The following is a 22,373-nucleotide window of genomic DNA, read 5'->3' on the forward strand; positions in this document are numbered from 1 at the left end:
CACGAGGGCGAGGCGCGCCTCCAGACACGCCCCCTCGCTCGGCCACGCCCCCCGCCACGCCATAAATAGTGCGCGCCAAACGCTGGGCGCTGCACTGACAACGGACTCCTGAGGCGAAAAGCCGGGAGCTACATTCTGCTATCATTTTAACTATTTGAATGCCTTACTGTGTTTTTATTACTTTGCTCTCTACTTACCTGTGCTGACATCCTGTAAACAGCGCTCGGCGCTGCAACGACCCCTCCTTCTTGCCGCCATTCACGAGGGCGAGGCGCGCCTCCAGACACGCCCCCTCGCTCGGCCACGCCCCCCGCCACGCCATAAATAGTGCGCGCCAAACGCTGGGCGCTGCACTGACAACGGACTCCTGAGGCGAAAAGCCGGGAGCTACATTCTGCTATCATTTTAACTATTTGAATGCCTTACTGTGTTTTTATTACTTTGCTCTCTACTTACCTGTGCTGACATCTTGTAAACAGCGCTCGGCGCTGCAACGACCCCTCCTTCTTGCCGCCATTCACGAGGGCGAGGCGCGCCTCCAGACACGCCCCCTCGCTCGGCCACGCCCCCCGCCACGCCATAAATAGTGCGCGCCAAACGCTGGGCGCTGCACTGACAACGGACTCCTGAGGCGAAAAGCCGGGAGCTACATTCTGCTATCATTTTAACTATTTGAATGCCTTACTGTGTTTTTATTACTTTGCTCTCTACTTACCTGTGCTGACATCCTGTAAACAGCGCTCGGCGCTGCAACGACCCCTCCTTCTTGCCGCCATTCACGAGGGCGAGGCGCGCCTCCAGACACGCCCCCTCGCTCGGCCACGCCCCCCGCCACGCCATAAATAGTGCGCGCCAAACGCTGGGCGCTGCACTGACAACGGACTCCTGAGGCGAAAAGCCGGGAGCTACATTCTGCTATCATTTTAACTATTTGAATGCCTTACTGTGTTTTTATTACTTTGCTCTCTACTTACCTGTGCTGACATCCTGTAAACAGCGCTCGGCGCTGCAACGACCCCTCCTTCTTGCCGTCATTCACGAGGGCGAGGCGCGCCTCCAGACACGCCCCCTCGCTCGGCCACACCCCCTCCGATTCCCTGAATCTTCTCCATAAATCATGTGTCTTGGCAGGAAGCGCAGCGGACGAGCGCAGCGGGCGCGACGATTGCGCGCCGAAGGCGCGCTTAAGGCAAGCTCGTCTGCGCTCGTCCGCGACCGGCCGGGGCTAGGGGCTCGTCACTCTGCCCCGCGTATCATCTATTCCCCCGACCAGCTTCGCTGCTGCCAGGGCCCCTGGTCCATCTCGGACCCTATCTGCTCCCGCATCTCATCTCTCGGTCTTTCCTCTGCTTCTCCCATTCTCTGTCCTTCCCCTACAGTCGACACCCCTTCCGGGTCTTGTAGCACCGCTCCCCCATCATCCCTCAAAGCCCTCACAGCCTTTTATCTCAACACCCGGTCTGCCGTTGCCCACGCACATGAACTCTCAGTTTTATTGGATCTTCATGCTCCCGACCTTCTCTTTTTGACTGAGACATGGTTCTGCGATGACTCCCTCCCTGCCCTACTATCCACCCTGCCGGCCACCTACTATGCCCTCAGGGCGGATCGCCCTTCCGGCAGGGCCGGGGGTGGCGTGGCGGTCATCGCACGCACCAATCTCCCCTTTCAAATGTTATCTTTACCCAACATCGCGACAACTGAATTCCTGGTGATCCGCACAGCTTCTACCTCTCCCCCCCTGACCTGCTTCCTCACCTACCGTCCCCCTCAGTCCCCCTCACAGTTTCTTCCTGATTTTTTGGAGGTCTTGGCCACCATCACAATTAACAACTCTTCCATTCTGCTCCTTGGCGATTTTAATTTCTGGCCCTCCGATTTCGCGGAGTGCCCATCCTCCAAGGAATTCTCCGAAACCCTTCACTCCCTCAACTTCACTCCCCACGTTTCCTCCCCCACCCACATTAAAGGTCATATACTCGATCAGATCTGGTCCCTGAACTGCCCTGTGGATTCACTCTCTATTACCCCTTGCTCCTGGTCGGACCACCACTTAATCTCATTCCTTCTTCCCATCCACCCTCCAGCTAAGCCCCCCCGAACAAAAAACACCTGGGTCCGATCATGGGGTCGTGTTAACCTGGAGAATCTCTCCTCCCTCCTTACCTCGTCCCTCCCCCCCCTTACAGGGTCTTCCCACCCTTTCCCAGGCCGACGCCATAGATCAGTGGCTCTCCAATGGACGCGACGCTTTTGCCCCGCTCAAGCGCATTACCTCCAAACGCGACAAGGACGCCAATCGGTGGTTCACCGAAGAGCTTAAGACCACCAAATTAACAGTTCGCCGCGCGGAGCGAGCATGGAGAAGGAATTACTGCCCCACCCTGAAACTGGTCTACACTAACATCCTGGGCCAGTATAAAAAAGACATCTTGGAGGCAAAAACATCTTACTTCTCCTCCAAAATCTTAGCCGCGGAAAACCAGTCCAAGGAGATATTTACCATCATCCACAACCTAGCGTTCCCGGACAGAACTACTCTTAAGCCGGCCCCCTCCGAAGCACTCTGTTCTTCCCTCAATAACTATTTCATTGACAAAATCATCACCATCAAGGCTAACATCCCGCCACCCTCCTCCTCTTTTGTCGACCCCCAATGCCCCCCCCCTAAGGGCGAGCTTTCCTCACTTCCCCCTATCACTCGGGAGAGCCTGATCACCTTGGTTCCCCTGGTCAAATCCGGCTCTCCTCTTGACCCTTGTCCCGCTCACATTCTCCGCCATATTTTTGTTTCCTGTCCTGACCCTCCCCTTCATCTTCTTAACAGCTCTCTCGCCCAAGGCATCGTCCCTAAACCCTTTAAATCCGCGGTAATTGTGCCCATTTTAAAAAAACCCGGGGCAGATCCTTCTGTCCCCGCCAATTTCCGTCCTATCTCCCTCCTACCATTCTTGGCCAAGGTGCTCGAGCGCCATGTCACCTGCGCTCTGAGCTCCTTTGTGGAGAATCATGGTGCTCTTGCCCCCCGTCAAGCCGGTTTCCGCCCCGCACACTCTACGGAGTCCGTTGTACTGTCGGTCCTGGACACCCTCAGGGAGGGCATGGACACCAATCAGCACCAGGCCCTTGTGCTCCTCGATCTCTCAGCCGCCTTCGATACGGTGGATCATACCATCCTTCTCTCCCGTATCGGAGCGGCGGGGATCGGGGGGACCGCCCTGGTCTGGTTGTCCTCCTTCCTGAGCGACCGCACCCAGGCTGTTCGACTGGGTGACTTCACGGCGGACGTCCGGAAAGTTCAGTGCGGGGTTCCCCAAGGTTCCTCCCTTTCTCCTCTCCTGTTTAACCTGTACATTGCTCCCCTAATCTTCTCTCTTCAACAGATGGAGGTCGGCGTATTTAACTATGCGGACGACCTCCAGCTTGTCTTCAATCTGTCCTCTCCTTCCTCTATTCTAAACTTTCAATCTGTTATGCTTCACATCAGGGACTGGATGAACCACAACCACCTTAAACTCAACCCTGACAAAACCGAGTTGGTGTTGACAGGTGGTACATCCAGCCCCTGGTCCCCTCTTTTCTGGCCCCCCTCTCTTGGCCCTCCTCCTATTCCCGCTTCCTCAGTTAAAGCACTTGGCATAAAACTTAATTCTCAACTCACCCTTCACTCCCAGGTTAGCTCTGTGGTATCTTCTTCCTTTCTTTCACTGCGCACTATTCGTAGGGTGTCCCGTTTCTTCACTTCCTCTGCTCTAAAGCTCATCATCCTGGCCATGGTGGTATCCCGCCTGGACTACGGCAACGCCCTGTATGCCGGCATCCCCGCCTACAGTCTGCGTCGCCTGCAACAGATCCAAAACCAGGCGGCCCGCCTGGTTTTTAAACTCCCCAAATTTCACCACTCTACCCCGCTCCTGAAATCACTTCACTGGCTCCCTGTGCGAGCCAGAATTGAATTCAAGCTTGCTTCCATCACCTTCCGGGCCCGACACGGACTCGCACCTGAATTCATCTCCTCCGAGATTGTTTCCTATGTCCCCACCAGGGAACTTCGTTCGTCCTCCCAGTCCCTCCTCACCATCCCACGCTATCGGAGAAAGAAGTGGGGAGGTTCGAAATTTGCCACCCTCGCCCCTACCCTCTGGAACTCTCTTCCCCTCGAACTGCGCACCATCACTCTTTACCCACAATTCCGTAAACAACTTAAGACCTATCTATTCACGAAATCTTTCGAATAACAACTCTCCTGTTCCCCCAGCTTTTTAACTAGGATCCGGTCAGTAATAGCGCCAAGAAACCGCAGGTATATGAGCGCTCTATAAGAAATTTTAAATTCAAAATTCAAATACACTCACATGCAGTTTTCGTTTTCAGAGCTATGTTCTTTTCTGAAAACATCTGTTCACTTTCGTACACCATCTGTACATTACATTAAGACGCTCAGACACTTTTCCAAAGAATACGTTCAGTTTAGATTATCCCATTGTCTTAAAGCAGTAGGCAAAGGAATACGTAGCTTAATTCGGAATTTTTTTAAGAACATTTTTTGCATATTAGACTGTGGTCGCTCTTGCGTGGTTACTTCTGGGATGGACTGATGGAAACCTGCTTTGTTACAAAAGCCCTTTTTTTATACATTATACAGAAGAAGCTGAAATAATAGGGAGTAGTCCCACACAATCTTTATAAATAGCAGCAATGCAAGCTATGTACTAGTCAAGTCAAGTAAAACTTAATTCGGATACAATTTTGTGTCCAAAAAAGTATACAGATGATTAAAAACATTGTTTAAAATCGTTAAAATATTCGGTACAAAATATAACACATGTAAAATACATTTGTAATAGAAAGAACCATAACCTATCAATCATTAGCAGCAAGAGTTCATTTTAAGAGTAAAAACACATAAACAGGAACAGCAGCACACTTATAACACCATTAGTTTCTGTTACGACCCCGGAACACGGTCTGTCATTTTACATTTTACAGAGGGTCATAGTTTGCGCGATATCTGACACACACTTTAAAAAAAGAACGGGCTATTGGGACTATGTTATGATCAATGTCCAGACATTGTAGGGCAAGAAAGGCCGGACGGCAATGTCGTAAGCCCATGAATTTCACCAAATGGGTAATCCACCGCTTACGTCGGAATTCATAGTAGCTACAGAAAAAGAATATGTGCAGTAACGATTGCGCTGATTGCCCATCACATGGGCAACAGGACAAGGTACTAGACCAGTCTTTTATCTTTGGAAAAGTTAACAGCCGGTGGAAGGTATTAAACCGGAATCGCGTCAAAAGGTTTTTGTCATAAGCATTGACGCTGGTTAGTAGATAAGGCTGAATCCCATGTGAGACTTGCACCGAGACTAGATGGAGATTAGTAGGTTTTAAGATCTCAGTTGCAAAACGAAGCTCACGAAGATGAGATAAACGCACATTTTTCAGTTTTTTACGTGAAACTTCAGTTATGGTCTCAGGGTTTAGAAAGGCTGTTTCTATGTTTATGTCTCAAAGAAAATTATAAACATATAGTAACCATGGGATATTTCTCCACCTTTCCAGTGTAAGGCAGTCAGAGATAAGTAAGCGTGTCAATTTGCATTCTAAAGTTTCCCAAAGACGGTGCCATAAAAGAATTGGTTCGACAGCAATAAGATCGATAATATAATCCTGGCCCAACTCCATATGACAACCGAAAGTTGGGGAGCTTTTTGGGGCTGCCAGGAGATACCGCAGAAAACCATTTTCTACTTTTTGGATACAATCCGAGTTTACATGCCCCCATACCCCTGCCCCGTACATTGCCACTGGGCAGCACTTAGCCCTGTAAATCTGGATAAGTTCCCACGAGGGGCGCTGACCCAGTTTTTGGGCAAATGTGACCAAGGCGGTTGTAGCTCTAAGGAACCCCTTCTTTCTGGCCTAAAGTGCTGGGCGCCAGGTAGAGGTGTTATCTATCTGGATACCTAAGTAGGGGTATGAGTTAACGCTTTCCAGGATGGTATTATTGATCTGGGCACCACCAGGATGTTTAATACGTTTTCCCAAATGCATGGCAAATGTTTTCTTTGTGTTTACATTTAAATCTAAACTTGCCATGAAAATGCTATATCTGTCAAGAAGGAGTTGGAGTTGGCGAGGGGTCCTGGCCATGATGACCGCGTCATCCGCATAGAGCAATGCAGGTATTGGACGGCGGCCTATCATGGGAAGGTCCTTGCTACCTTCAAGCATCGCAACCTCCAATCCGTTCGTGTAAAGATTAAAAAGGAAGGGTGCCAGAACGCACCCTTGTCGACACCCTTAGCTACTGGGAAGGAAGTTGTAAGTTCTCCTCCCATACCGTACTGTACCTTGGCTGTGGCCCCCGTATAAAGCTCTTGAATAAAGTATACCAAGGGAGGATCTACCCCCATGGACAAGAGGAGTCTCCAGAGTTTGCTGTGGGAGACGCAATCAAAAGCCTCCGAGAGATCGACGTAAGCTAGATGCAGCCTCCCCTTTTTTGCCCCAACATATTTACCTATCAACGGAGATGGGTTTAGAGCCTGCTCCACTGTCCCCAGGCCCTCTCGGAAGCCGAATTGCAGGTCGGAGATCCATTGGTTACATTCGGCCCAGTCTTGGAGTCTTTTAAGAAGGAGCCGACCCATAACCTTGCCTGTAGAGTCCAGGAGGGAAATAGGGCGATAGCAGGCAGGGATATTGCGGTCGCCCTTTTTAAAAATTGGAAGCTGAATGGATTTTGTCCAAGACTCGGGGGGCCGATTTTAGTGGCTGCTTTCAAGACCTTTGTAAGGATGGGGGACCATAATTCTAGATTGTTTTTAAATATGTCGACGGGGACACCGTCGGGACCTGGAGCTTTGCCACACTTGGAGGCTTGTAATGCGTTAAGTACCTCTTCAAGATCAAAATGAAGCTTAGAAGAAGTGGTTCTGCTTTGATAATTTTGGGGAACCAGTAGCTCCTGAATAGCTGTGGAGAACTGTGTTGGGGGATCCTCCGGGGTGCCAAAGATCTTTGAGAAATGGGCAACCCAAGCAGCTTCACCCACTGCTACCTCTATCCGGGGTATTGTTTGTTGATCAGTTAAAAAAGGTGTTCTTACTATTTGCCAAAAGGTGGCTGAATCCTTAAAGGAACAACTACGGTGGAGTTTGCCCCATAGATCTTTCTTAATGTCCACTTTACAGGATTTAAGTTCTTGCTTATATAGCTTTCTTAACCTAGCAACTTCCCCCTTATCCCTATCGGTGGTAGTCAGGGCTTTCTTTAATAGAAGGTAAGCTTTCCTTGTAGCGGAGTTGAACCATCCCTTTTTTGCTTGGTTGGGGCTTTTAATTATGCGAAACAATTCTTTTTTTAATTTCGGTGGTGATGGCAAAAAAAACCTGTCAATACCTGGGCAGGGTCCGACTGTGGATTTAGGCACATTTCAACAGATGGAAGAGCACGTTTCAGTACTGCAGAAGTGACCTTTTCGGGATCGACTTTATCCCATTTTATTGCGTACCCATTCAGTTTGTTTACTCTTTGTGACTCCTGTGGTAAAAGTGTTTGCTTGCTACATAATACAGGGTTATTTGGAATAGTGATAATAAGAGTATTGGGAAAATGATCACTACTAGCGTTGGTACCTGTTCGAAAGCTACATAATTGCTCTTTGATGGCTTGGGACACCAAGATGTAGTCAATCAAAGTAGATAGACCCCTACCATTGAAAGTTGGGATAAAGGACATGGGGGGGATACTAGCTCATTAGCAAAACCCATGTCTAAATTAAACATTAATTCAGTAAGGAAGTTCCCTAATTTCGTGTGAGGGAAATGTGTTAAACTAAGGCCCGACTCATCAACAATACCACAATTGGTTGCCACCCCATCGTTACAAAGATTTAAATTAAAGTCCCCTCCCCAGACAATGCCTATAGTAGAGGTCGGATTTTTCAGCTGCTCTTCCATTAAAAACAGGGAAATATTTTCCAATACTGGTAGTACATCCTTTGGAGCAAGATTGTTCTAGAAATTCACTATGTAAAATACATGTGTTTTATTTGGAGTTATTTTAAGAATCTGAAAGTGGGGATTGCTATTTAATAGTTTAATATTGGTGAGTTGCAAATTATTTGAAACGTAGATCACCAAACCACCTTTCGCTCTACCATGTTGGGAAGGTTGGGCAGGGGAATTAAAAGTTTTATATGTTATGTTATGTTATGTTAAAAATACTTGTTACCGCGCACGATCACCAATTGGTTTCTTGGCGCTCAGAGACAAGTGGAAGGAGGGCGCAGGGGAGTAAGGGCGGCTAATCATGAGCAAGATGAAACAGGTAGGTTTTTAAGTGTTTGCGGAAAGTGATGTAGTCGGGAATGAGCCGAATTGAAAGGGGAAAAGAGTTCCAGGTGAACAGGGCGAGAAAAGAAAAACAGGCACCACCGTGTTTCTTACGTTTAAACCTGGGAGTGGTTAAGAGATTGTGGGCGGAGGACCTAAGGTGACGTGAGGGGACGTGGGGGTGAAGGTTAAGAGAAATAAAGGCAGGGGCAGAAGCAGATAAAGATTTAAAAACAGTGCATCCCATTTTGAAGATGCAACGGTGCGCAACCGGGAGCCAGTGTAGTTTGGAATTTGGGCTGTTGAAAAACCAGTCTGGCTGCCTGGTTTTGCACCATTTGGAGCCGGTGAAGGTGGTATGCGGGAATCCCCACGTACAGACAGTTGGCATAATCAATACGTGAGGTGACCAGGGCCATGATGACAAGGATGAGAGCCTCTGATGATAAAAACCTTCGGATTTTCCCAATTCTGCGAAGGTGATAGAAGCAGGCCGAGGTGACAGCGTTGATTTGGGGCCGCATCGATAGATCATTAGAAATGATGACTCCAAGGCTCTTCACAGAGTTAACTGGGCAGGGGGGGGTCCATGGGTGCGTGGGCCCACCGATCAAAATCAACTCTGTCAGCTGGCTGAAGTTCATCCACTCGTAGATGGGGAGCATTACTGATTGAAAGTTGGCGCAAGAGAGAGGGGAGGAGTCGATGGGAAAGATTAGTTGCAGATCATCTGCGTAGTTGAAGATAGTGACAGAAGAGTGACGGAGAGAAGCAAGAAGGGGCTGCATATATAGATTGAACAAAAGAGGGGACAATGCGGAACCCTGGGGGACACCACAGGAAAGTGAAATTTGGGGAGCAGAGAAGGTGGACAGCTGTACCGATTGAGAACGGTGTTGAAGGAAGGACCCAATCCATGACAGGGCCAGGCCCTGGATGCCCGCATTTCTGACACGGTCAATCAGAATGACATGATCGACCGTGTCAAAAGCGGCCGAGAGATCTAATAACACCAGAGCCTTGCAGGTGAATGGGAAGAGTTAGCCAAGTTTCTTGCAGGCATACGATATTATAAGCCTTAATACTAGGGAGCCAAGATGGCAGGTCTACCTTAGTACGCAAACCGTTTGTTCCAGAATATCAGGTTGAGGGATAGGTCAGATCTAGCCGAGCCCCCCTCAGTTACAGAGTCTACAGCTGGAGGTTTAGTCAGGGTCCTATGTAAGCCCTTGCCTGGGGTTACTACAGAGGGAAGAGCGTTGGAAGTCTCCTGCGCACTCAGGTGGGTCAGCTCCACAGCCCTGGTAGGGGAAAGGGATAAGGGTTCTTGACTTACTACATAACTGCATTTCGGGGGCTTGGGGGACAGAAGAACTGGTAGCTTTGATGAGGGAGCCAGTCAGTCGTTTGCGTCCAGGCCTGATAGAAGGTTAAATCTGTTAAACGTTTCAAAGGGTTCAGACCAGTGGAATGAATTATAGTCATTGTAACCATTTCTGCTAAAAACGCAGCGATTCTGGGTAGGCCTAGGACGATTATTAGAGTAGCTAGTTTGTAGTCCCCGGTTTGGAATGAATTCTACTGCTGATCTTGGTTAGAAGAAAGTCAATTCACGTGTTGTGATGCCCCCTTGCCCTCTGTCCTGAAAATCAGTTAAAATATAGTTCCCGGCTCTACTATCTGAAAAATTAACAATGATAATATCACCCGGTAGATCTTTTCTATGACAGCCCAGCCAGGGGAGGCGTCTAACATGGATTATTTCACCATTCAAGTGCGGAGGGAGTGGACGATTCTGACGGAGCCAATACAGGACTTTGTTTTTCAATTGGAAAAACTTTTCCGTCTTGCCTTCCTCTAGAGGTGGGATGCCTGTTAAGACGACCACATAGGGAACCGCTTCCGGAGGGAGATCTACAGGCCTAATCCTAGGCTTGCTTGATTCGGCATGACTTGGCCGTGCACCTTGAGCAGGCACGGATTGAAGCTTTAAAGCATTCCCGCCCCTCTGTAGGTTATTAGCTCTAAGAGCGGATGTTGCCTGTAATACTTGAGGCGCTCTTGTTTGTGCAGAATTTGAATTGGGAGGATTAGTGGTCTTTGCCCCAGTCTTTGTAGGGGGGTGGGTGAGATTATTATTTTTGGCACCCATTTTTACCACAGTTGGAGGTTTTAAAGGAGCAGATGACTAGGATTGGGGTGCCCTGTTTTTACTAATAACAGTTGTTGCTTAAGTTGGAACTATCGTTACCGAAGGCAATTTTGGTAGAGCGGGGTCTGTTTGGACCTTATTTGCTATTATGTTCTCCCTGACCACTTGTTCTAAAGAACCTAGCTGGGCAGTCATTTGTTTCAGTCTCTCTATTACTGGGAGAATGAGAGATCTTACTATGTACTCAATGGACCCCACAATGTCAGAATTAGGGGTAGGCTTAGAGGGAAGAAGTTCTAGAGCATGCGGGGCCGGTGTCTTGTGATTCTGTAAGGGTGGTAAGGCAGGGCTATTTTTGGGATCGTGATTAGGCGTTTGTATATTCCTATTCCTGCTCACTTTACACCGAATAGTCCTACCACACTTTCTCCTTCTTTTTGATGGGGGGGGCCTTTACGAGGGGCGGAGTTGATCCTAAATGGGTTAGTTTCTGCATGAAAAATCTCCGCCACAGAAGTTGATGAGGTCAGCTGAGACTGAGGAAGAGGGGACACGTTACATTGTGACATAGCGATAATTACACTTAGTTGACTAATTGTATCACTAATAGAGTCACTAATAGAGTCAAGTGGGATAGGTCTAGCTTGAAGAAGCAGTGGAATACTGTCATCTCTAGAAGAATCGCAGGCTACAGGAGATGTGGTGATCCCATCCTGGGCCGCCGTATCGAGAAGAGTAGATGGCAAAGATGTACGCATGTTCTTTATATGCTCAATGGAGCAGCGTCTGTTGGCCCTTCGCTCGGCAAGGGAGTCATCCCTATCAGCATCTGGAAGCACCCTAAAAAAGTAATCCAGTGTTCCTTTCGTTTTCGCTATCGGGGATGGACCCATATTGTTCATGGTTCACGAGTTTTAGGAAAAGGGATAACTGGCAGACTGGGGAATCAAATATAGACTATAACCCCCTACAGTTAGTCAATAACAAGTACGACACAGAAGCGATGGGACAGGCGGTTGTTGTAACAAGAAGTCTTACTTGAAACGGGCGCTGCATGGATGACAGAGGAGGGACCCAACCCAACCTCTTCCGGCCTCTGACGGCCGCCCTTTGCCCGGGCTTCGCCCGGCGTCTCGCTCGCGTCCCGCGTTGCGGGGGACGCCCCCCTTTATCACGCCTCCAGGCGCCAAAGGTTTTGCTCAGGAGAAGGTCCGTGAGGAAAGTGATCCTAGAGGTCAGTGGTCACAAAAGATTACACCCTTGGTCGGGGGACTCCCACCTTTATCGCGCCTCCAGGCGCCGAAGGTGACGACCAAGGCAAGCGCCGCCGCAGGGTATCCTGGGAAGCCGAGTCCTCCACTCGGCGGCCGCCTATGATGTAGAGCGCGGCAGCGGGAGGACTCAGGCAGTGCAGGGAGAGTGATTCCAGAGAGGTTTTGCCCAAAAGAAGGTCCATGAGGAAAGTGATCCCAGAGGTCAGTGGTCACAAAAGATTACGTACTAGTCTATTCTAACATATTGTGCAGCACTAATGATCTAGCTTGTGTTGTAAGATCTTCAGCAGATCATGATTCTGAAGTTCAATTGTGTTTTTCTGCTGCCCATTCGTTTACTCAGGTGCGAAAAGGTTGAACGAGACAATTATGATATTCCAAACACCTGTCGGCTGAAATTTAATTTGTGCCATCCATGTCTTTTTCTTCTGTTTAGGTTCTCATTTATTGCCAAAAGAAAAAAGAAGGCCTAGGTCTCACAAGTTTTTATGCTTAAAAGTTGGAAAGCCAATGAGGAAAACATTTGTTTCCCATGCAAGCGCGTCTATGCAGCAATATGCACAGAGAGATAAAAAGCATGAATATTGGTTTGCTGTTCCACAGGAAAGGTAAGAATGTATTGTGCTATGTAAGCTGCTTTAAGCACTGTTTTTTGTTATTTCTGACCTAGGAAACCGCGCATATTTAATGTTTGAAAGACTGTTAGCTCAGTACATTGGTTCATATCATTTACTAAAGAAGTAAAATAGGAAGTCCATCTCTCCCTCCTTGATTGTATGGCGGCGAAACTGGTTAAGGTGAGCCCAAAGGCATAGCACTAACCATAATAATTTTAATATATTTTATAACCTCTCTTAAGCTTCATTGAATTATATGGTTTCTGCTCAATATATAGGCGTATTCTTCAGGAGGATGGTTTTCTGGGAACAGCAGCTTTAGCCAGGAAGTGATCTGTAGGCCCTTGTGTCCCGGTAATCAGAATTTTTTAGGCGTGCAACAACACACACATTTCATTAGTAATGTTTACAGTGTGAATATGTAAATGCCTATTTAGTCCTTTTTGTCAGGTGTGACTGAAGATGATTCCCTTTCATGAAGCAGTGTTCTGATCAGCATTTCTTCCTACTCGCCATCTTAGTAATGGTTCCAGTATATTTTTTGCAAGGCACTGCCAATGAGGTAAAGAAAGCTTTCAGGTGAAGTTTAGCCTTCTACGAAGCCCTTAACACAGAGGCTGGCGGGGTCCTATTACAACGGAAGCGGAACCTGGCAGGGCCCTATTATAAGTGAGACAGAAGCTGGTGCGTTCTATTGTGTCTTTCCTACTTCTCAAGGCAGCGTATTGCACTGTGACCCCTCTCGTATGTCACAGCTGCCCACAGGACTTTTGCTAATACACCTGTTTGTACTCTGTGCTTCTTCTCCGGTCACCTGTACTTAAATATATTCATACTGTATCGTTTAAATAGTGGTGCCACTAGCCCCATAGTTAATTGGAATACAATCCGTGCATGGTCAGAGATGCTGTCATCTATAATCTCAAATCAAGAAACATCTGACTGTGTGTGGAAGGAACCAGTACACAAGAGAATGGTGTATTCTTTATAACACAGGTGTAAGAGATCACTATATATCTATGAGGTTGTAGTCCTTGATTATATGCACGAGTAACCCCGTATCAAGTGCTTTGAAAATCAAATCTGCTGAGTCCATCCAAGATTGTGGGTGTGGTTATATTGGTCACCTTCCACCACTGTGTTTGTTAGACCCCTTTCTGTTAGGATTCTAGACAACTAGATTTTTGGTTCGTGCATATATATAATCTGCTACCTTTGTATTTGCCTGAATTTTTTTCTTGGTGAAAACAAACTGTACCCTTTAAGCAGGACTGTTGTTTATCTTCATGTTCTTATGCTGATGAGCCGTATGTGAAGCAAATAAGTTACAGTCCTGAGTTACCTGGCCCACTCAATCTCTACTAAATTTATAGGATTCGTTCAGGGATTAGGGCTACTACAAGGTTTTTGTGGCCAAATAAGATAGCCGCCTTCCGCTTTATATAAATTGTAGGGCAGTTCACTTTAAAATATATTATGGTATGGTATTTCGAATTCAGATAGATACTTCAAACCACATATTCCTCACCTTGTGAATACCCACAGGTGCCAGACTGGCACTGCATGCTGGTAGGTGGTATCCTGCAGCTCTGTGTTGGGTGCATCCCGACCCAGAAGTGATATTTGGGTAACTATATAACCACCACCTCCGTGCTTCAACATCAGTTCCTTTCTTTTTGTGCCTTCTGACGTGGATCTGGAGCTTGTTCCCTTGCTTCTACCATTGACAAAAACATATCAAAATGTGTTTCTAGAGTGCAAGGGCCATGCCCTTCTCTAAGCAAAAATAGTTCAAATCATGCAAGGATTGCTGTAGGCAGACGTCAGCGACTGGCCGCAATGTGGTCTGTTTCTAGTGTCTGATTTCCTCTCATGATTCGAAGTAGTGTATTGGATGTTCACGGATGAATCCCAAGGCTACCTGGAAATGTTATGCCCAGCTTTGTTGTGACGTGTAATATCACAGCTGTACTGAACTCAAATTCAACAGTATTCTCTTATACCAAATACTCAAAGTACTCCTAATTGGTGTGCTGATTCTGAAGTGGATCTACCTGGCCACAAATTCTGAAAGAACAAAAAATCTTGGATAACCTGCCCTAGACAGAATCTGCACTACCTCACAGTGACACATTATTACACAATTCTGCAAACAACAATGTTATTATATTTGATTAATTCATACTGCTCACTACAGTAATTCTGACAAATGAAGCGCTTTGCATAGCAATAATGCTAGCAGAGTTAATATGCATTGTGATTTTTAAATATCATCAGTTGTTTACAATGATATACATGCAGTTTTGCAGTGATGATACAGTTTTGCAGGCAACTTTGTTTGCAGGCCAACCATTCAGTCTAACCCATTTTTAGCACAGCTGAAATTCCATTGTATGTTCTAATAATTGTGCTCACACACAATACATTTCAATATACGATTCTACACCATAAGCGAGTGAGGAGGTATTAGTTGCATTTCGTAGTACATTCAGAGTCCTATCCACATAGAAAGAATTTCACATTATACGAGGACGGTATAGTTTTTATTTTTTATTTGTTATGCACAATTTCAACTTCACTAACATCACAACACTAATCCAAGATGGCCGCCGCGCATGGTTGTTGTTAGGCAGAGTCATTCATTCATGTCGCCAAATTCTTTCGTCACACGCCAGACTGATTCATTAAACACTGCGCGGATCACCAACGTGAGTCAGCAGCAGGTCACGGAATCGTTAGGATCGTCGCTCCACCATACACGTGAGGGTGGAGCCGGTTTTTATTTGATTTATTCATGTTTTAAGGTCGTTAGCTTAAGATTTACACAATATCTATACCTTTTTCTCGCAAACAGACGGTCCAGCGCTTTGATACGATCGTCCATTCATTGAGTAGGCGGTGACACGCTTTGAACTTAGGTGAGATGGAGGCACTGAATCTTTGTAGGGAACAACGATTATAAGCGAGATTTGCACTAGAATTTTACACACTGGTTCTTTCGTTTTTGTTTTTCAGTGGAAGCCTGATGAATTACACCTGCGTTAGCAGGCTTTTCGGTTGATTAAGGCTTTTTCAGCAGATTGATTTCATTATAGGTGAGAGGTACCGGTTGTTTTACTGGTTGATCACTAGCATGTAAGATTTACTTAAGGTCCTTATAGCCTGTTGCTCTCGTGATAGAGTATTCATCTGGCATACAAGCTTGTGTGCTATATCCAGTTACACCAACATGGTATCTTTTGGACACAGTTGATTTTTCACTACCTTGGTGTGCATGCTGAAATCGCTCACACTAAAGCACATATTGATTTTGTAGTCTTCACAGAGCACTGGAGAGTTTGTTCCTTTGGTAATCAACTACACCAGGGACTTGTTTTACACTTTATATTGCAGTTGTTCAACCTCTAATTTAGATAAACTGCTTGTCACATGAATTCTTAATGAGCTGTGTTTAGCATGGCTCAAGTATGTAAATTCTCCCGGATAATTGATAGGCCCTTAAATGGTATGTAATACAAGAAGTCATTTCTGTTATGTTTTTGTAGATTCCCCCTGAAGAAGGGTGCAAGTAGCCCCCGAAATGCATTGGGAATTGTCATCAACAAGCTTGTAATCCACGTTGCTTGAAATCCATGAAGTTCAATCGACAGTGCTTTTGAATAAAAGAAGCAATGTACCACACTGGATGAATTATTTTTATAAAAAGTGTTTTTTCAAATTGATTTCACATTTACTGTATCGACTGTATACATGTTGAACGTCCGTTCTTATTGATTGATCAAATTGTGCTAAAAATTGTTCTCACTCCGGCAGGAGTGAATTGAGAGAGTGCAGAATCTGTCTAGGGCAGGTTGTCCTAGTTTTCAGCTCTGTTGTGAAGCATTGCTGAAAAGCATGTACGGCACGGTCTCGGTTGTGGACATGTTCTTGGTCCCACCGTCATCAGGAGAAATTTCTTTCTGAAAGTGCCTACGGGTCCCACGTATCTGAGGAGTATTTCATTTGGGTTTCTATCCAGAGGATCCGTCCCTGATGCAGACTGTGCCTCTTAACCCCGTCTGGTGGTCTACCCCATTCAAGGGACAATGCTCCTGGCTCCTCAAGCAGCACCGAGACCTGTGCCGGTCCCTACGTCTTGCCGCTGGAGGATAAACTGATAGCTCTTAGACTTGGAAGCAAATTCTGCAACCTTGGATGAAGGAGCGCCAACCTCATTCTCATAGCCACAGCATTTTTTTGTCCCCGACCCACAAGACGATAATTGCAGGATGATAAATTTCAGATTTACTCTAGGATTGGAGCTTTCATAGATTTACATGCTTGAATAATTCCTTGTCGTCGAGATGGGAGTCCCTGGTATATCAAAAAAGCAATGCTAAATCAATACAAAGCAGAAACCAGGCCTAGGCCCATTTCAGCTTTGTAACCCATATCTCTTCTTATGTAAAAGAGACCAAAAGTAATTCTTGAACCAATAAGGACCCTTAACCCTCTAGAACCCCCCTGAGAGAACCTTGGACCTTCAGATTTTCAGAGCATTTGTGCCAAGAGTAACCCTGGAAAAATTCCAAAGGTGAATCTCTCAGGGGAGGAGGGCGGGTTGCATGTGAATCCATGACAGTTTCCAGTACTGGAGAACTAAAGTGACAGGTAAGTAACTTATTTTCTTACTCCAGTATTGGAACTTTCATAGATTCACATACTTAAATCAGAGTAGCTAGCAGTCAGTAGCACGTTTTGTTCCCTACTTAAATAAAAGTAAGAGTGTACTTTAAATTGGCAAACTGTAGGGAAGAATAGGTTTAATTGAAAAAAACTTTGTCCTCAAACTAATAAACATACCATGTTTAAAATGTAGAAATGTAGCTTATTATATGTTAAACATTTGCACAATGAGAAATTCTTATGAAAACAAACCTTACAGTAGAATGGAAGGAGGGATGAAGGAGAGAGCTCACGATCACTTGAAAAGGTTCCTCAGCACCTCCTGTCCTACTGCCACATCATTGTTAGTGGCCGCATCCAGGCAGTAATGTCTGGTGAAGGTGTGGGTACTCATCTAGGTAGCAGCCCTGCATATGTCCTGGATAGGAACCCCAGCAAACAAAACAGCGGATGTAGAGATCGCTCTCGTAGAGTGAGCATGCACCCGTGCTCGCAGAGGTTTTCCTGCTGCTTGATTGTAATACTGGATTGCATTTGAGATCCATCGAGCAATTCCCCTCTTGGAAAGAGGATAGCCCTTTCTGGATGCTCTGCAAAAAGTCTTTGTTCTTTGCAGATAAAAATTTAGACAACATTCAATATCCAGTTAATGAAGAGCTTTCTGCTGCAGTAGTTGGTAGAGGGAAGAATGTCTTAAGGAAAAGAGGCTCATTCAATGTCCGATGATACTTTAGGGATAAACTTGGGATTAGTACAAAGGACAACTCGATCATCCCCAAACTGTAGAGACGGTTCCTGTATTGTCAGTGCCTGAATTTCTCCCACTTTCTGGTCGATGTCAGTGCCAAGAGAAGAACCTCCTTCCAAGACAGGAACTTTAGGGCCCCCTTTTGAATGGGTTCACAGGGATGTTTCATGAGTTGTGATACTACTATATTAAGATGCCAGAAAGGTGGTGGAGGCTTAACCGGCTGAAAAGTACGGAAAAAAGCTTTCATAAACTGCTTTATGTTCCTTTCCGACCATAACGATGCACGTTGTGTTGGGAGTCTCCTCTGAGCTCTGCACAGTTATCTCTCATTACTAGTAAATCTAAAGACTTTTTGACTTCTTTACTTCATTCTGCGTCTACGGAATTCATCTTCAGTACTGCTTTGTCAACATTCTGGCAGAAAGTGTCAGAAAAGGAAAAAAAGGGGCTTTTTAGAGCCTGTGCTACCTGCTCGAAAAAAAGGCTTTATACTGCTGACCCTCACAAGGACTGCATTCATTGCCTATATCCCAACCATAAGGCAAAGGAATGCAAGATATGTTGTACCTTTCCTAATAAAAACTTAAGGGATCGTGAGTGACGACTTCTTACATGGCTTCAGAAACTCAAAGCCAGGAAGGAAGTGATTTCAAGTAAGGACATTGATGAGGCATCCTTTTAGTCTTCCTCCATGAGATCCCATAAGAGGAGAAGATCACCTCGGGCTCACTTGTCTGCTGAGCATCCAGAAAAGGCCCTTAAAAAGACCTCTCATGGGTCTTATGTGCACAGTCCCTCAAAATCTTCTCACAAACAGGAAAAGGAGAGGAAGGGAGAAACAACAGAAAAAGGCAAGGTCTGAGCCCTCTAATACACCCCCTCAAGTCTGTCACTCATTCAAAAAACCTTCTTCAGTGCCTCCTGGGGTAAGAGGGATGACAAAAAATCCATCGTCGACGAAGAATCAATCTCTTTCATCGTTGACAAAGATAGAAGTTCTCCTGTCGTCAAAGAAAGCGTTGAGGAAGGTGTTGGTGGCTCCATCGTTTAAGATTTTGTCGCCTTCAAGGATGATGTCGATATCATTGGCGACTGTGTCGACTATGACGGTGAGGCCGTAGATGACAGCGACGACGGCAAGGTCGACGAGGATGGTTATAAACTTGTCGATGGTTTCCAAATATGCCAACCGCTACCTCTCCGATCTCGTCAACGAGGGGGGGAAAAACGGATAGGTCAGAAGAGACGAGAACAAGAAAAATTACACCTGAAATTACCTCACCTAGCAAGGTTACTCCTCTAGTACCTTCTCACCTGTTGGAAGAGCAGGCTTTGGAGGAAGAAGATGAGGGAGCCCTATGGCTACGCGAGCAGCCCATCCCAGCGGCACGTTAAATGTCAGGAGGATGATTTTGAGAAGGAATATGGAGAATGTCACGAATATACTCAACAACAACAATACCATCAGGATTATCGGGAAGAAGTTCTTTGCATGCCTTCTTCTTCATTAACGGACCTGCAACTCATGTTGGCTGGCTACAGGAAGAGATTTCCACCCAACTCCTGTTTACCAGGAAATACCGTCAGTAGTTCCTTGTCCGCGTCCTGTTCCATCTCCACCAAAGTTATACCAGCGGAACTGCTACAAAAATAACCTACATCAGTCCCTCTACAGGATCCGGGTACGACGGATGATTATCAGGAAGAGGGAGAGCTTAGAGATCCACATACAGAGTGGGACGACCACCTCATCCCCACGTCTTCTTCTCCTTCTCCGGTACCTGTTGACTCGCCACCAGAGAATATTGGTGGGTTCCACAACCTATTCGAGAGAGCTGCAAAGAGATCTGATCTACCTATGCCAGTTACCTAAACACACTGTTTTTTATATGATTTTAAGGAGCCCTTTAGAAAGTCAGTGAGGGGTATTCCCATTACAGGTCATGTATGGGAGTAAGGACTCAAGATCATGAAATGAAATGACCTGCTTTTGGACCTCCAGGATGACAATTGTCTTGACATACCCCCTGATACTGGCCTAAATTCTCCAACTGGCCCCTCTGCAAATAAATAGACTTAATTTGCCATGATTAGGAGGGTAGCAGAAGTCTCAGACCTACTCCTACACTCAGTGGAAGTGAAAACAAACAGAATCACCAAAGTCCTACAGTCAGGGCAGACTTCTGCAGAGGCACTTCTACCATTCAGTGAGGCACTTGAGGACACTCTCATGGGGGCCTGGTGAAAGCCAGATCTTGCCCTCTTGTCGACCACCAAATAGCCAGAAGATACAGGCCTTTGTCTCCTGGGCCTGTCCAGGGGGCACATCTTTCCTGCACCACCAAGCACCTTAAAGCTTTGTATTTCAGGCCTCCTCCTGCAAGCTGAACCCCCAATGCATTTCTGACCAACTCACCAGACTGGGCCAGAACGCTAGGAGGCTTTTGGGAAAGCCCATTGTCGTCTGCCAGCCTCACCCTCAGGTGTGTCAATTCAAGTTGCCTCACGGGCGGTACTCACATGCATTGTGGGGCATGTTGGCTGACATATTACCAACTGTCACAGAAGATTTTTGTGCCAACCTAAAACCGGTTATCCAGGGTGTTCAAGACTCTGCGAAATCCTTTGAGGTCGGGCCTGGTCACTATTGACTGTCTGGATAGAGCAGTTGGCACAGGCATGTTGCTTTGGTGCCACACCTTGATAACCTCCAATAGATTTTTGAGCAACGTCCACCAATCGCTCATGGACATGTCCTTAGATGGCATCTGTCTCTTCAGGGACTAGACTGACTCAATCCTGGAGTGCTTCAAGGAGAACAAAACAGCACGTTCCCTTGAGCTAGCTCCTTGAAGGAGGCAGTTTTTAAAACAACTGTGCCGCTTTAAAGGCTTTGGAGCAGGGTTTCTGCAAAGGCCACAACAAACTTTGCCTCTGCAAGATCTGACCTCCTAGGACTTTCGAGTCCGAGTTGGGGGATCATGTTGTCAGCATCTGGGTCCCCCTGGCCAGTGAACTACCTATATCCCTGCTCCTGCCCCCGCTTCAAAGCAAAGCTACTTTAATTTCCCTTCTATTGCACATTGTCACCTGGTAGGTTGGATACGCTGTTCCTCTGCTGGTGGCAAAGCATCACATTAACTGTAGTTTAGATCGTGCACCGCATTTGTAATCTCAAAGTTAATCTGTGGGCCGTGCTCCTGGGAATCACTCCCCACTCAGGAGTGTATAACTAAATCTGAAGTTGCAGTCCCAAGTGTCCTTGGTCTGTCTCCCTGGGCACAGGTTTAATGGGTGCTGTAAATCCAGCCAAATTCAACAAAAATAAATACTGTAATTTCTTTTTATTCGTTTTCTTTGTATCTCCAATGTGTTTTAATTCACACAATGCTTCTTCTTTGGTTCATCACATTACGGACTTTGTTTCCCATAATGCATTAATGTCCGTTATTCAAACATTTGAATTGTTCCCTCCCAATGCATTTCGGTAACCTGTGCCTTCGTCAGGGGATTTATCTACAAAATAAATTCAATACATCAAGGTAAATAATGGCAAATCATCTACATTTAAACCACCACCATGTGTTTACTAAAATGTGATGTAAGATGGGTGTTTCAAACAATTCTGCCTGTGTTGTCTATATCGCGCTTAGACGGTGAACATATATCTCACTCTTGCTATACATTACGTGAGTGAGTTATCTTCTTGCATTCTTACGTTCGTTACGCTTTTTTCAAATGTGCCCTTTAAATGTGAAAGTCTCTCCACTCTGTTTCTACCACCGCTAATCATGCGAAGGAGCTTGTAATGTTTATTTCCTAGCTAAAATAAAAACTAATCAAGTGTGTTTGTCTGGTAGCTTACCGGAGTAGCTCTGTCGTATTGTGCTCTCTTTTTCTCAGTTCTGCTTGGTGTATCGGCAATATCCTTGAGTGTATGTTAAACGCGTTCAAGTGGCGTCTTGCGTACGTGCGGTTAGCGCTGACGTGCTGTTAAAGTGATAGTGTCCATATGTCAATAAAGACAAACTCGGGTTAGAGAAACCTCGGGTTAGAAAAAAGACGAGCTCGAATTAGAAAATAACGACGGTGAAAACGGAAAATCATGCATCTATGTAAATACATTTCTTCACGTTAAGACCATATATATATAGTGCCAGACATTAATACTACTGCTGTCTTTTAGTCCTTCGCTAGTACATAGCTCAAAGATTCTAATCAGTGCATATGTATTAAGTACTTTTAAATGTAAGTACCAACTGTGTATTATGCTCTATTTGTATAGCTCAAAAAGAGAGGTCGTTCATGCTACGATAACCTTGTAAATCTATACATTTGTGAATGATGGTGTGTTCATTCTATTTGAAGAGCGGTTAACATTTAAAAAAACATAATACTTAGGAAGACCCTATGAGTTCCATGCCCATGTTCTGGTGAATAGTCTATGTCAAGAATCATAAATAACACAAGAATTCAACCCTTTTGTTCAGCTCATGTGATTTTAAGGTATTCAAATGATAAATCCAGTAATTTTCTCTTCTCAACAATGAGTTCTTATTGTCCAACCCT

At 45.9% G+C, this 22,373-nt stretch overlaps 1 protein-coding gene across 5 annotated transcripts in view; it reads left to right on the forward strand.

Moving 5' to 3' along the window:
• The window catches only part of OXR1 (oxidation resistance 1), a 1,826,889-nt gene that overhangs the window by 1,480,589 nt on the left and 323,927 nt on the right, over positions 1 to 22,373 (forward strand). For all 5 annotated transcript variants that reach the window (XM_086966107.1, XM_086966110.1, XM_086966106.1 and 2 more), the window contains one exon: positions 12,208 to 12,379. In XM_086966107.1, coding sequence (XP_086822233.1) covers positions 12,208 to 12,379 — 172 coding nt within the window. The remainder of the gene's footprint in view (positions 1 to 12,207; positions 12,380 to 22,373) is intronic.

The sequence above is a fragment of the Lissotriton vulgaris genome, chromosome 4_1 (assembly GCF_964263255.1).
Source record: "Lissotriton vulgaris chromosome 4_1, aLisVul1.2, whole genome shotgun sequence".
Lineage (NCBI taxonomy): Eukaryota > Metazoa > Chordata > Amphibia > Caudata > Salamandridae > Lissotriton > Lissotriton vulgaris.